General features: G+C 57.4%; 1 protein-coding gene across 7 annotated transcripts in view; it reads left to right on the top strand.

The window, feature by feature from the left end:
• ADGRG1 (adhesion G protein-coupled receptor G1) overlaps positions 1 to 15,287 on the top strand; it is a 37,881-nt gene that overhangs the window by 20,309 nt on the left and 2,285 nt on the right. For all 7 annotated transcript variants that reach the window (XM_082712410.1, XM_082712411.1, XM_082712413.1 and 4 more), the window contains 12 exons: positions 5,826 to 5,923; positions 6,479 to 6,901; positions 7,539 to 7,671; positions 8,245 to 8,392; positions 8,955 to 9,086; positions 9,419 to 9,535; positions 9,752 to 9,797; positions 10,050 to 10,153; positions 11,168 to 11,286; positions 13,031 to 13,299; positions 14,338 to 14,446; positions 14,807 to 15,075. In XM_082712410.1, the coding sequence (XP_082568536.1) occupies positions 5,860 to 5,923; positions 6,479 to 6,901; positions 7,539 to 7,671; positions 8,245 to 8,392; positions 8,955 to 9,086; positions 9,419 to 9,535; positions 9,752 to 9,797; positions 10,050 to 10,153; positions 11,168 to 11,286; positions 13,031 to 13,299; positions 14,338 to 14,446; positions 14,807 to 15,075 (1,933 nt within the window). In that variant the 5' untranslated portion in view covers positions 5,826 to 5,859. The remainder of the gene's footprint in view (positions 1 to 5,825; positions 5,924 to 6,478; positions 6,902 to 7,538; positions 7,672 to 8,244; positions 8,393 to 8,954; positions 9,087 to 9,418; positions 9,536 to 9,751; positions 9,798 to 10,049; positions 10,154 to 11,167; positions 11,287 to 13,030; positions 13,300 to 14,337; positions 14,447 to 14,806; positions 15,076 to 15,287) is intronic.

Below are 15,287 nucleotides of genomic sequence, written 5' to 3'. Positions count from 1 at the left end.
GGAAAAGGCTTAGAGGCAGGAACATCTAAGCCCCAGCTCACGTCTGCTTGCGTAACTATACGTTGGCCTCTCTGAGGTCCCTTAAGTGAATGTTCTGGTGCTAGATAAAGCAGGCTTCAGGGTGGGCGGCTCTGGATAAGACTCTTGGGGAGTCTTATCCAACAGACCCTTTCCTCCCATCTTAGGAGACAGCTCTCTGCTTCCCCCCTTCCTCAGTCTTCCCACTGGGCACACGGAGGGAGTCGTTGCCCATGGACTTGGCCAGACCAGAACCGCGGGGAGGTGGGGCCACGCGGGCAGGGACGGCCCTCCAGCAGGTCGGGTGCAAGAATGTGAGACTCACCCCGGGCAGTGAGTGGGCACGGACTTGGCATCCGCCAGCCTCTGGGGGCAGACAGGCAGCTTAATTTTTATTCTCCTTTATTGTAGAAGAATTCCTGAAAACTGAAGTCACTCCGCTTCCCCCAGCCAGCCCAGAACACCCTGCCCGGGGGGGGGGACCTCTAGTCGAGGTGGACACCTAGCCTGAGCTTGGCCACCCCACTGGAGAATGGGAGCAGAGGGAGGAGAGGGAGTGGGCACTGCCGAGGGTGGGGGGGTGTGCTGGTCTAGGATGGGGCATGGCCCTGGGTCCCACCCAGGTCTGATGTGGGTCCCTCCATTGATTTGTTGGAGAGCTGGTGTTTCTAAGTAAGGTTTAGTTTTCTCAAATAATTCAGAAAGTGCCAGCGGAGGGTCTTCTCAACCCCCTGCCTCACCCCCCACGGAGGAAGCACCTGCCCTCGCTGTGCTCTGTTCTGTTCTAACTGCCTTCCCGGGCTGCCCTTTGAGGTCTGAGCAGCCCTCTGTTCCTCCCCCGCAGAGCTAACCTGCCCCCATTCCTAGCCTTCTTCTGCTTTCCCCTTGCTCCCCTGCAGACCCGTACATGCATATGTGCACACACACCCACACTCACATGCGGGCTTACATTCTCATGGCTTTCCACTCACTCACTCCTTTCCTTGTCTCTGTCCAGGGTCATGTCCTTCTTTCCTGAGCCCTCTGCCCCTGGGCTCAAGGAGGTAGCCTGCAGCTCCGTGTTGCCCCTGCCTCTGCTGCTGGAGAGCAGCCAGAGATGGAGGCTGGAGCAGGACACCTGAGCTGGGTCCTCTCCCTTCTGTCCCACCCTCGAGGAAGACAAGAATGAGGCTCACACCTGAGAACCCACTCTAGGGCTCCCTTTCCACCTCGGGAAGCCCCTTCCAGGTTGCCGGCACCTGGCTAAGCACCAAGCGACCCATTGAGGGGCTTGCCGTGTCCTTGCCAGGGTGGAGAGGCACCCCCAGCCCAGGCCATGCGATTCAGCAGCTGAGAGATCTGGACCTGGGTTCCCTCATCTCTGATGTTCTCTGGAAAACAAGGCTACTGTTATCCCAGGCTTGGAACCCCGTGGTTCCAAGCCCTAGGAGGGTCCATCAATGGGATGCTTGTTAAAGCCAGACTCTAAGCCCCGCCCCAAACCTGCTGCCTCTGATCCTCAGGGTGCGGGGCTGGGGAATCTGCACTTTCGTGAGCTCCCTGGCTTGGTTCTGACCCACGGGCGAGTTTGGGCACCTCTGATATGAACTTCTAGAAGAGCAGTTGTGGTGGTGGGGCAGGTCTGGGCATCAGCCTACTAAGTATGTTGGAGAGGTGCCTGGTTGCAAAGGGTTAACTCCAAGCCGACCAGACCAGGTCCTGTCCACTCAACTTCCACCTCCATCCTCAGAGGAAATGGATTTTCCAGGAGCCTGGACTGGGCCAGTGGTGACTCGTGGCTCGACACGGATGGCAGAGGAAGTGACTCAGGCCTCTGTGGGGAGAAAGTGAGCCACAGGTCCCCTGCCCAGTGCCCCCTCCCCGACCATGAGGATGGGCAGGGCTGGGTCTGACGGGAACCAGAGCTCCTTCTCCTGGGCCCAGCCAGTACTGGGGGTGGGTGGGGAGGGTGGGCTTAGGCAAGCCCTGGCCACCCTCTGCTCTGCCTGTGTCCTGGGGACCTTGGGATGGTGGCCCTCATTGTGTTAAGCTGGGCTGGACCGTTCTGTTCCCTGTGTGTGTTTACGGAAGGCCTGAAGTCAAGGGCAGCTGTTCCAGCAGGGGAGGGGGGAGAGGGGAATCTCCCTTGGGGGACTTGGTCCTCAGACCCTCTCTCCCAGACTGGAGTTGTCGGCACCTGCCAGTGGTCTTGGTTGCCCCCTCATTCTTAGCTCCTTTTCTTTGAGGGAACTCCCAAAGTGGGGGGGGCATGCATGTCTAGGACCTCTGCCAGGGGTTCTCTAGGGCGAGATGCAGGTCTGTGTCTTGGCTCCTTCTGGGGTGATCTTGGATCGGCTAACCCTTCCCTAGCCTCAGTTTCCTCAACCATAAAATGGCAAAGCAGTGAGACCAGCTTCACAGAGTGGTTCTGGGGATTTCACGTGATGCTTCTGCTGGGATCATTGGGGTGCTGCCGTTAGAGTCCCCCTCTCAACGGCTCCCTGGCCCTGGCCCAGTGCTGTGTGAGGTCTGATCTTGCCTGCGCGCTGATGGTTGGTTTTAAGGGTCTTAGATAGAGGAGGCCTGTCCTGCTCTGATAGTCTGCGGCTCAGAGACAAGGGACATGATTCTGCCCTTGCAGTCTGTGTCGAGGTCCACGTATGGGCCCCTGGCTCCTCGTTCTGGGGTTCAGCCTCCAGAGCACAGGACCCCTCCCTCCTTGGCTGAGCCACATGGGGGGTTCCCGGGGTGGTGCCCAGGGCATTCTGCAGCCCTGTTGGAGGTCCTGGGAGACTGTGGTCCCCATCAGGGATGCTGACTGCATCTGAGTTGGCTGTGTGGGGGGGTTGTGTGTATGGGGTTTGGGGGTGGCCTACCTTCCCTCCCCCCACCCCCAATCACAGGCAGGGGATGGAGGAAAGGAAGAGGGTGCCACGAGAGTGGGCAGGGTTCTCTGAGGTGTGAAATGGGCTGGGAAGGTGCCAAGCAGACTAGCCGGGCAGTGCCCTCCCCCTTCCCGGTAAGGGCTGGGATCTTCTCTTTGTCCCCGGCCCTGCTCTCCTGCCCCTCAGAGGGTTCTGAGCAGCCTCACATCAGGGCTGCAAGGATGGAGGTTTTCTGGGTGGGGTTCCAAGCTTCCCATTGCGCTCCCGGAAGGGAAGTTTCATGCTCTAAGAATTTCCCGTCAAGGTGCTCTGGAGGCTGAGCTGGCTAGGACCACAAGGCAGGGGGCCCGGAGAGTGGGGGGGGGAGGGAGTAGGACCCTGTGACAGTCCTTGGGGGGTTGACGTAGGGGCAGGCATAAGCCGGTCAGAAAGTACGCAGAGATATTTAGCTGACACCTAGGGCGCCGACTACATGTGTGGCCGTGTTCTAAGTCCTTTACAAGTATCACTTCAAGTACAGATGTGGCAAGTGAGGCCCAGAGAGGGTGAGGAACTAGCCCAAGGACACACAGCTAACAAGCAGGAGAAGCTGGAGTTGAACGCAGGCAGTCTGACTCCAGAGTCCAATCCACGGCTTAAGAGCCGGTTAAAGGAAGCCAGGCAGACCCTCCCCCTCAAATCCCAAGAATGCCCTTGGGGACAGAGTGATCCACCTTGGAGTGGCTGTTGAAACAGCCAGGGTAGAGTGGAGATGAGCCTGCAAGGGTCAGTCATGCAGTTGGTCGTCTGTGTTGGAATCCCCTTTGCGGGACTTCATGCAACCTCGCTGTGCCCCTCCGGTGACTGGAAGGTCACTTCTTTGTCTCGGCCTTTTTGCTCTCAAATCTCAGTCCAGGAGGGTTGTTGCAAAAATGGTTGACTCTGCCCTGTCCAGGGCCCTTGTTTACCCACAGGGGTAGCTTACTTTGAAGGCCAGTGGGCCACAGAGGCACATGGAGTTTTGACCAGCTGCATCCTTGCTTGCGGTGTGATTGTCAGGAAGCCATTGGTCCTCTCTGGGCCTTGAATCCAGATACTATAAAATGGAGAATTTGGACCAAGTTCCTAAGTGATCTGTCAGCTACAAGTTCATAAGTGTAGAGCAATGGTTGCAGAGAGGGGGGCTGCCTGGAGGAGGTGACATTTGGATGAGGGATCAGAGGTAGCTAGCAGCAGGGACTGGCAGGAGGGGTTGAAAAGAAGAGGGTCCAGGAGGGCTATGTCTCTGCCTCCAGAGGCTGGGTTTCCTCCTGTTGGTCTGAGGTGACAGGACGTGGTTACAAAAGGGACCAAAATGCTCAGAGAGGATAGAGTGAAACCTTAAAATCGCAACCTGGGTGACAGGGACCGTTCCCTAAAACACTTTCAAAGCCTTCTTCTAAGGGGTCATGTGACGCCACAGAGGCAAGCTGATGAGTCAAGCTGACCAATGACTGGACTGACGTGGACCTGGAAATTGGGCTTCCGTTATGCATGGTGGGACATAGGAGACTGGCCCAGCTTCAGGGGGTCAAGTTAGTTCAAGGAAGGAGACAATGAGCTCCTGCCTGGGTACCCCATCCCTTTAATGCAACCCTCCAATATTCTGTCCAAAAGCCACCTCTTCCTGGAAGCCCCCTTTGGCTTCCTCTAAACAGAGACTGCTTGTGCAGTACCAGGCTTTTGGCAAATGATGGCACATATTGCCACAGCCATACACTGAAGAAGGCTGCATGGGTGTCGGTGCCTCATTCAGTAATGGGGCCAGCTGGCCGTGGCCAGTCTCTCCAAGGGGCGGGCATGCAGTTGACTACCAGGCATCACAGTCCTGACCAGGCTGGGAAAGCCTGGCCTCTGGAATAATCTTGGGCAGGTCATTTAACCCCTTGGGCTTCCGAATCCCTGTTTGGGAAAGGCGCTAACGGGAGGGCCAACTTCACAGGGTTGAAGTGACAACAAATAAGGTACAGGGGTGTGGTGGGAGAGCACAGGCTGGCAGACTGGTGTTCAGCTAATGGGGGCTGGGGGGGCAGAAGTGCCCACTCTATGCCGGGTGGAACTGGGAAGGAGAAACCAAACCTCCCCCCACTTCCGCCACACTGACAGTGTCTCCCTATCAGATTGGAACACACCTCTGCCTTTTTCCAGCTGTGGTTGAGGGGAGGAGTTGGGGGCAGCTGGGATCTGGCTCTCCCTGGTGGTCAGGACAGGAAGCACCCTTCCCCACTGTTCCCTGCAGGGGGCGCTGTGGGAGCGCTGATCCTTCATTTCATTCCAGGGTCCAACTGCTTAGCCTTTGTCCAGCAACCCCCATGCACTAAGCCCTGTCCGAGAGATGCACCAGGAGCTTCCTCATTAGCTGAGGAGGGAATGAACCATCCTGCACTGCCTGGGAGACAGAGGCAGCCCTGGTCAGTGGTGGGAACCAAAGGAGGCCAGGACTGACTATAGAGGGAGTTGGGGAAGGCTTCCCGAAGGAGGTGTTCTCTGAGCTGGGTCTTGGGGATGATGACGGTGAGGCTCCTGGAGGGGAACCCGAAGAGCCACCCTTTTCCTGGAGGGGCAAGATGGTGAGGGAGGTTCCAGCTGTTGCTGTGGAGCCTTGCCCACCAGATTCTAGCCAAGATGACCCCAGCACTGCTGGGTCTAGAGGCAAGTACTATTATTTGTCCTATTTTCTGTGATTTGCACTGGGTCATGCAGCATGTGTGAGAAGGAGCCAGGACTTGAACTTGGCTGGGCTTCAGATGGCCGCTGCCCCTTGATGATCAGCTTCTGGCAGCTCTGGGGAGACCCGTGGGCTGTTTTCACACTTGCTTCCTTACCTCACATCCCACACCAGAGATACACTGGCCTCCCCCTTTGCAGGGCTGGCCCAACCACCTTGCAGATCTGGCCCCGGCTAACACTTCTGGCCTCTTTCAGGCGCTGACTTCTCAGGGTGACCTTGGAGAGGAAGATGGCCTCCCAAGTGCTGCAGCAGATGGTGCTGTTCTCGATAGGTCTGCTCTTCCTGGTTCAAGGTAGGCGTTCTCAGGGATGCCCCGGGACTGTTGTGACTTACATTACAGCACCCCCATCTGTAGGACAGCTGCTAGCATATCCACTAATCCCTTTGGGCAGGCACAAGACTTTAGATGCAGCTTAGCAAGTGTATGGTATCTTGCAGAAAAAAGCATCCCTTCTTTATGGGGATGCAGCCTCACAGTGCAGTTTGGGGTTGGGAGCATGGACTGGGTTTTGGCCTCACTCAGCTCTGCAGCCAGAGCATCCTTGTGCAGTGCACAGCCTGCATGACAGTCTATGGCAGACATGGCCTCATGACATACTTTATTGCTATTGAAATGTTTTTTGCCTTTGAAATTATTATTAATTTTTAGTTCTTGTCATAATTCATAGCCGGTAATTTGTGAGTAGGGCACATTCACATTTTTGCAGATCTTTGAGGTATAGACCCTTGGAACGTGCTAGATCTCAGGTGCCAGGATCCAGTATTCTGGGCCCAAGGCCTAAATCCCTCTCCTGCCCCCTGGCTGCTCCCTGCCCCAGAGTCCCATCTATAGTCTTTATCTCCTCAGGTACCCGTGGTGGGGGCCCCCGTGAAGACTTCCGTTTCTGTGGCCAGAGGAACCAGACACAGAAGAGCAGCCTCCATTATAAGCAGACGTCAGAGCTGCACATCTCCATCAAGAACTCAGAGGGAGCCCTCACAATCCACGCTCCCTTCCCGGCGGTGCTCCCGGCCTCCCAGCTCTTCCCTGAGCCCAGGGGCCTCTACCACTTCTGCCTGTACTGGAACCACCACGCGGGGACTCTGCAACTCCACTACGGCAAGAGCAACTTCTTGCTGAGTAACCAAGCCTCTGGACTCCTGTGCTTCCGGCACAACAAGGAGAGCCTGGGTCCAGGCCCCCCACTGCTTGCCACCTCTGTCACCTCCTGGTGGAGCCCCCGGAACACCAGTCTGCCCAGTGCTGCCGGCTTCACCTTCTCCTTCCACAGTAAGGCAACTTCCGGGCAGGAGCAACTTGGACAAAGGCCGGGAGGCCTGGCAGTGACCTGGGTCTGCGTGACAGGTCACGACCTTGGGCTTTGTTCCCAGGCAGTGGGGAGCCACTGAAGGTATCTGAGATGGGAGGCTTGTGATCCAAGGTGTGCTTCAGGAAGGTGTGTGGAAAGGTAGAGGTGAAGGCAGAGGGGCGAAGTCCCATCCAGAAGCTGCAGGGGAGGTCCAGGTGAAGGAAGATGAGGCCTGCCCAGGATGGGAGCAGAAAGTGTGGAAAGATGGGACTGGGCGTCAGAAGCCAGAGGCCCCCTGAAGCCCCTCACCCTCACAGCCCTCCCGGGGTAGGCCCTCCCAGCTCCAGATGTGTAGACAGAAGGGCACCCAGGCAGGTGTGTCCCGGCCGGCCTTGCCGGGGCTAGAGTTGCTGGAGGGTCCCGTGTGGCACAGAGCCTTTATCTGGCCGGCTTCTGGGTGACCTTGGGGGGTTCACCCTTGTCTTGGAGGCTCAGTTTCAACCTCTGTAAAACTGGGGAGAGAGGCCTTCACAGTCCCCAGAGGGTTAAATGGGAGTAGGACGGGTGTGGCTCGCATCTGGCTCCTGGTTAACAGCCTCTGTCTGTCCCCTGTTCCAGATCCTCCCCAGAAAGCTTCCCACAATGCCTCGGTGGACATGTGCGAGCTGAAAAAGGACCTCGAGCAGCTCAGCCAGCTTCTGAGGCACCCTGGAAAGATCTCGAGGAGGCCCTCGTCCACCCCCGCCAGCCAGTAAGTGTGGCCCCCCCAGACCCGGACGTGGACAGGGAGGCGCGATGGAGACTTCTCCTGGGGCCGGAATGTTCCCTCGTCTTTCCACCTCCTGGGGAGGAATCAAAATGCAGCCCCGCAGGACAAACCCCTGACCTTTGTAAAAACAATATCACCATCCCCAGACAGCCACCCAAGCCCTCTTCCCCACCAAAAAAGGAGAACCGATGGGCCCATTTGAGAGCTTGACAGACTGAGGCCCGAAGATGGGTAGGGCTGCTCCATGGCCACAGAGCGGGTCATTCCAGGCACAGTTGGGCCTGGAACCTGGTGCTCGGGATCACCCCCCTTTCCTGTTTGCTCTGTCATTTCAACTTCCTCTCACGCTGCCTCCCACTCACCCCCAGGCCTTCTCTGTCCCAAGCCAGCACTGTCCTAGGGCTGTTTTCTCTCCTGTTCCCTCCCTGCTGTCCCCTGACCCTCCTTCCCCTGTCTCAGTCTGTCTCTTTTCCTGTGTCTCCGCCGAGATTCCCCGTCTCGCTCCATCTCCCTGCCCGCCAGGATCAACCTCCCCGCCCCTTCTCCCCCTGCCAGGAGGCTGCAGAGCCTGGAGTCGAAGCTGACCTCTGTGAAGTTCCCCGGGGACACGCTGTCCTTCGAGGAGGATCTGGTCAACGCCACAGTGTGGAAGCTGCACCCCACCGCCAGCCTCGAGGGCCTGCACATTCACTCCAGGCGTGAGGTCAGGGGTCAGGGGCCAGGCTGGCCGGGGCTGGAAGCAGACACGGAAGCATGAACACACCCCTCCCCAGGGGCCTCTGGGAGCCAGATCTGTGCTGACAAGGAAGGTCTCGGGCCCAGGGAATACCCTGGGAGCGGCTGCCCCGCAGCACAGGACCCTTCCTAGCAGAGTGGTGGGGATGGGGTGGGGTGGGGTGATCGGCATCAGAGGCTCTCACGGTACCCCCCCACGTGAACAGAAGACCCCCAAACACCTGTGTGTGCATGTCAGTCTTGAGACTGCCCCTCGAGTGGGCCTGTTAGTCAGGAGCCACCACGCTGCCCCCATCCTCCCCACCCCGGGTAGCCCAGATGGCACAGCAGTCTCCCGGGTCTGTTTGCCCCCGGAACCCTGGGCTCTACCCACCAGGCTTCCCAGCCAGCACTGAAGCCAAGAAAAGGAGGGCTTCCAGGAGGAGGCAGGCTTCGAGATGGCAGTGTCCGGGGAAGGTGCTGGGGGCGGGGGTGGGTGGAGGCCTCGGAGCCCACCTCTGGCTGAGCGCCCTGGGGATTCTGGTCTGCAGGAGGGACAGAGCGAGATCCAAGAGTACTCCGTGCTACTGCCCGGCACGCTCTTCCAGAAGACCAAAGGCCGGAGAGGGGAGGCCGAAAAGAGACTCCTCCTGGTGGACTTCAGCAGTCAAGCTCTGTTCCAGGTGGGGAGCCCCAGGGAAAGCAGTTTCTGTCTGATGGGGAGGTAGAAGGCAGGCATAGAGCCAAGCCCCCTCATCCAGAAGTCAGAGCCTTTCCTTGTAAGGTCAGAAATGGAACTGTGACGTGCGAATCTCCCCAGGAGAATGCTAAATTATGTTGTTTTCGCTACAGTGTAAATGACTACATGTGCAAGAACTGTTGCCAGAGGGAGACTCAGCATCTCTGAGCAATGTGTGGGGGAGAGACAGGAGTCTAGAGAAACGAGGGGACGTCTGGGCCTTCTCAGCCTTGAGCCCTCACACCCTTCTCCTCCTCCCCCATCTCTTGTATCCAGGACAAGAATTCCAGTCAAGTGTTGGGTGAGAAGGTCTTGGGTATTGTCGTGCAGAACACCAAAGTAGCCAACCTCTCGGAGCCTGTGGTGCTCACCTTCCAGCACCAGCCACAGCCGGTGAGTGCAGGCAAACCCACCAAGGAGACGAGGGCCTCTGCTTGTCTTTTCTGCCCTGCTTTCTGGGCCTCTCGTCTTTAACAAAATGATCAGCTGGCTGAGGACCTCAGCCGGTCAGGTCCACACACAGGGTGGTGGCCTGACACTGACTTCCTCTGTTTGACCCAGAAAGGAGCAGGCTGTAATGGGGTCCACTCTCCTTTCTTGTCCCTACAGAAAAACGTGACTCTCCAGTGCGTATTCTGGGTGGAAGACCCAACGTGTGAGTGTGGAGGGTTCTCTGAGCTGGGTGGATATCTGGAGGAGAAAGGGGGTCCCGGAGAGTGAGGGAGATGGGGTTAATCAGGGAGGGCTTCCTGGAGGAAGTGGGCTTTGAAGAAGGAATGATGGCAGACTAGATATTTGCCAAGGGAAGCAAAGGCTCAGAAGAGTGGCACAATTACGCATTTTGGGGGGGTCCAGTGGGGTCCTGAGGGACTGGCCTTGATCAGAGCATCACGGAACCCTTCCTCAGTGAGTGGCCTGGGGAGCTGGAGTGATGCTGGGTGTGAGACCAACCGGAGAGAGACGCAGACATCCTGCCACTGCAACCACCTGACGTACTTTGCGGTGCTGATGGTGAGTGGTCCCCTTCCTGCCTCACAGCCATACCTTGGGTTGGCTTTGCCAGCCACCTTCCACAAATATGCCATTTGTTCCCCACACCAACCTCCAAGGCGTCTCCTGTTGCTGTCCTATTTTATAGATGGGGAAACCAGGGCTCAGAGAGCTTAAGCAATTTACCTAAGGTCACACAGCTAGCAAGCAAGAGAGCTGGTCACTAAAGACTTTGTTGCTCTTTATTCCTAAATCTGGGTGCATGATAATAAAGCAGATTCCTGGCCCTAAACTAGAATTCTGATTCCACAGGCTGAGGGAAGGGCACAAGTATGTTTCCGAAGAACCCTCAAGGGGATACTGAGGCCCGTTGTGGAGAACCTCACAACGGACTTCAGTGTCCCCAAGATCACAGAAGCTTTGTGTCCTAGATTCAGTCTCCCAGAATCTTGGGACCCAGCTTCTGAGGATCAACGTGGTCTTCCAAACCTCCTGGGTGTGGGATGCTCACGCCGGGGTTGAGTTCTAGAAAAAAAATGAGTGTCAGGCTGGAAAAGGGATTCTCTAGTGGAGAGTCCTTTTTTTTTTTTTTTAAGATTTTATTTATTTATTTATTTGAGAGGGAGAGAGTGAGAGAGCATGGGCGGAGAGAGGGGGAGAGGGAGAGGGAGAAGCCAGCTCCTTGCTGGGAGCTGGGAGCCGGAGCTGCATATGGGACTTATTCCCAGGACCCTGACATCATGACCTGAGCTGAAGGCAGACTCTTACCCGACTGAGCCACGCGGGCGCCCTCTAGTGGAGGGTTCTTGACTGTGCTGGGTGGGGGGACCCTTTTGAGGAGTCAGTGAGAACTGTAGACCCCCTCCCCTTCCAAAGAATGCACTCACGGACCAGCCTCTGCTCAGCTCTGGGTGGTGGTGGTTCACAGATGCTCCAGGCCACCCCGGGAGGCTCAGGTTGGCCTTCACCTGGGGCAATCCCTCAGTGTCAAGCTGGGGACACTGAGGCCAGCCCCTGCCTGTCTTGTGGACCCAGGTTGCCTCTGTGGAGGTAGATGCCGTACACAAACACTACCTGACCCTTGTCTCCTACGTGGGCTGTGTCATCTCCGCTCTGGCCTGCGTCCTCACCATTGCTGCCTACCTCTGCTCCAGGTAGGGCCTGGAGGAGGGGTAGGGGAAAGGCGGGGGTAGGGAGAACCTTCATTCTGGGCCCCTGGGTCGGGACCCCACAACCATGGAGACCCACCCTGGAGATCGGCTTGACTCACCCCAAAATGTGTGTGTGGTTGCAGGAAGGAGCCCTGGGAACTAAAGTCAGCCCACCCCCGGGGGCTGTCTCCTTAGATCCGTGGTGTTCGGATGACATGATACTTAAAAACTTTATTATCTGCCAACACTGAACACAGGGAGAGTGACATAAAAATCTAGATTTCTGCCTTGGAAGAATCAGATGTATCACCCCTGGGGGCCCATAATAATAGGATGTTGACAATTATAATCATGGTTAACACCTTCTTGGAGCTTCCCACATGCTACCCACTGTTCTAAGTGCTTTACATGCATGAAATCGGTTCAGTCCTCACAAGGGCCCTGTGAAAGAGCGCTCAGAGAGGGTAAGGGACTTGCCTGAGGCCACACAGCAAGGAAGGGGCAGAGGCAGGCGTACATGTGGTGTCTGATTTAAGGCCTGGCCCCTGCGAGCATTCAAGTTTGACAAAGCCTACCCTGTCCCCCCCATGGAAGATTCTGTCGCTCCATTTCTGTCATTTGGGTGTCTTGAGGAAGACGGTGCCCGCAGGAAGGCTTTGGTGGAGGAAGGAGCGCCTTCACCTCTCCTCACACCGGCTGCATGGACGGGTCTGGATGGTCAGCGCTGAGCTTGGCTGAAGTGGAGGTCCACCTGCAGCGTGGGCCTGGGTCCGTTTGCATGCGGGGGGGGGCGCTCTAAATTCTGTGGGTGCGAGCACCTAGAGCATGCTCACATGCTTGCACGTGCGAGGAAGGGGGGATGGAGTCCTGTGCTTGCGGGCACCTAAGTGACTGTGTTATGTGAGCCTGCAGCTGTGCACATGGTGGGGCTGGAGTGGTGACAGGGGACACCTGGCAGGCTCAGGGGAGGCCAGAGGGCAGTGGCCGAGCCCTCCAGCCCTAACCATGGATCACAAAAGTGCCCAAGTTCAGGGCCAGGGAACCTTAGGGACTGAGGCTTTACCCAATGAGGGGGGCTGTCCTCCCACTTCATAAACGTAATAGACGAGTGAACTGTGGGGGGAGGGAGCAGCCCAAGGCAGTAGCTGGTGGCAGGGGTGGATGGGCGTGGCTATCCTGTCATGCCCTCTGGCATAGATGGTGGGTGGTGCTGGGCAGTGCACAGGTGGGGGCCCAGGGAGGAAATGCCAGCCTTGCCTCCCTGGATCGGGTAGAGTCCTGAGGTGGGAGGGGTGCTGGGATGTGCTCACAGACTTGCAAACCTGCAGACAGACAGACATACTGTCCTCCCTTCCCCCCACAGTCGGCTGACAGACACAGTCGGCTCACAGACACATGACTATGCAGACAGACAGGAGGACAGGTGGCATGGATTCTCCAAAAACAGCAACAAATCCAGTCTTTTCCCTCCAACTCTGGGAGCATCTGGTTGACTATAGTGGCTGGATTTGTCCTGCTTGCTCTCTCTGTGGCTAAATTTGTTGTTCAATGTTCTCATGGGGCCCTAGCCTGTGAGTGCTGGGCACACAGTAGGTGCACAGGGATGACCTGGCTGCAGCCATAGGGATGGGATAGAGAGTGTGTGTGTGTGTATGTGTGTACCCTGGGAAGACTGCCTGGAGGAGGAGTCCAGCCATCACCTTTCCAAGCTGGACACCAGGGAGACCCCACCCCCTCTCGTGTGTAGGAGGAAGCCTCGAGATTACACCATCAAAGTGCACATGAACCTGCTGTTGGCTGTATTCCTGCTGGACGTGAGCTTCCTGCTGAGTGAACCAGTGGCCCTGACGGGCTCCGAGGCTGGCTGCCGTGCCAGTGCCATCTTCCTGCACTTCTCTCTGCTTGCCTGCCTCTGCTGGATGGGCCTTGAGGGCTATAACCTCTACCGACTGGTGGTCGAGGTTTTCGGCACCTATGTTCCTGGCTACCTGCTCAAGCTGAGCATCATGGGCTGGGGTAAGTTGGTAGAGGGTGCTGTTGGGCCCTCAGACCTGACTCTCCTACTTGGTAAAATGCAGGCACCTGGTTCCACTTCTCTGCTTACCTCTCTGATTGTTCCCTTCACTCACCCATTCTCAGTTGTTCTTGACTTTGGCTAGGTTAAGGTTCCCTTAAGGAAGATAAAGTGGGGAGCACTGCCCCAAGAAACACATATTCTCCACATGGCTCACTCTTCTTAAAGGGGGTTTGTAGACAGAGATATTGCGTATGGATGTGCAGGTTGTGCACTGCTCAGAGGCACCCAGTTGGGGGAGGAGTGGGCTGTCATCCAGTCCTCCATTCACCAAATTCACCGAGGCTGGTGGTGGCTCTGTCTGTGGATCCTTTTAAGCTTATACAGCAGATTCCGCATAGCTTTGGAATTTGGTCTTGGCCAAGACCACCCAATTTACCCATGGCCAAGACCTCTCAGTCAGATTTGGAGGCCCAGGGGGCACACCACAAGTCCTTCTGGATGTTGCACCGGCCCTCCAAACTCCCCATGTCCCTCACCCAACTTGCTGCTTCTCTGTGTTTCTCATCTGGCCCTTTCTTGGCTCCCTCCATTGTTTTACATAAAATTCCTTCAGAGTTAGCTCTGTGTCAAGACCCCAGTGTTTGGTGGTGGGTGACCCTTTCTGGAGAGCTCTCCAGCTCCAGCCCATGGACAAGGTCAAGGCCCAGTGCAGACTCTGGAAGTCCCCCCTTCAGCTGTCCCCCACCACCTTCCCAGTCTGTGCCTCCCATCTCCCCTTCTGACATCCTGCCCCTCGGCAGGGAAAGGCAGGCCCTTTCTCCCACGGCCCCCTGGGATGGTGGAAGGGGGAAGTTCAGGGGAGATAGGGCTCCCTATGGGAAACCCAAACTGGAGTGGAGGAAGGGGAGGGTCTGATCACAGAGGACCCACCCCAGATAGAGCGGAGCATAAGCCCGGGAGAAGGTCTTGCCGGAGGGCAGGGGAGGGGGCATGCCACAGAGGGTGGGAGCCTGAGCTCTATGCTTTGCGGCCTGCAGGCTTCCCCGTCTTCCTGGTGATGTTGGTGGCTCTTGTGGATGTGAACAACTACGGCCCCATCATCCTGGCTGTCCAGAGGACCCCAGAGAGTGTCATCTACCCTTCCATGTGAGTGGTTGAGTATGGCAGGGCTGGAACATGGGCCTTGTGGTTCAGGGGCCAGAGAGCAGCCTGGGCTGAGGCCACGCTGATCGGGGGGTTTCCTGGGCCCTGGGGCTGCTGGAGGTGCCAGCCTGGCAGTGGCTGGGGGGTCAGGGAGGGTGAGCACAAGCCCAGATTTGCCCATCTCTCGCCAGTGACCTTGAGTCGCACCTGGGTTTCTTGGCACGAGTGGGAATAGGCTGGAGAGGACGAAGGCACAGGGGAGAGCTGGAAAGTAATGTCCCCCTAGGAGTCTGCGGTGTCTCTGGGCACTCGGGCTCACTGAGGCACCAGCCCCGCCATTGTGCGCTGAACCCTTGCCCCCAGGTGCTGGATCCGGGACTCGCTGGTCAACCATGTCACCAACCTGGGCCTCTTCAGCCTGGTGTTCCTGTTCAACACGGCCATGCTGGGCACCATGGTGGTGCAGATCCTGCGGCTGCGCCCGCACGCCCAGAAGTGGCCCCACGTGCTGACGCTGCTGGGTCTCAGCCTGGTCCTCGGTCTGCCCTGGGCCTTGGTCTTCTTCTCTTTCGCTTCGGGCACCTTCCAGCTTGTCGTCCTCTACTTCTTCAGCATCATCACCTCCTTCCAAGGTAGGCATGGAGAAGACCCCACCCCTTGGCCTCCAGGCCCGGGCCCCACACGTGGGGCACAGGGCAGGGAGGATATGGACTCAAATCGAAGGCTTCCCTTCTCTAGGCCTCGGTCTTCCCAGCTGTTAAGTGCCCCCTGCCCCGGCCATAGATGACAAGTCTTTATTGAGTACCTGCTCTGTGTCGGCCCTGTGTTAAGCCTTGGGGCTAAC

Source organism: Mustela nivalis, assembly GCF_964662115.1.
Source record: "Mustela nivalis genome assembly, chromosome: 18".
In the NCBI taxonomy this organism is placed as follows: Eukaryota; Metazoa; Chordata; class Mammalia; order Carnivora; family Mustelidae; genus Mustela; species Mustela nivalis.
The sequence above is the reverse complement of the archived record's forward strand: the minus strand, read 5'-3'. Positions and strand labels throughout refer to the sequence as shown.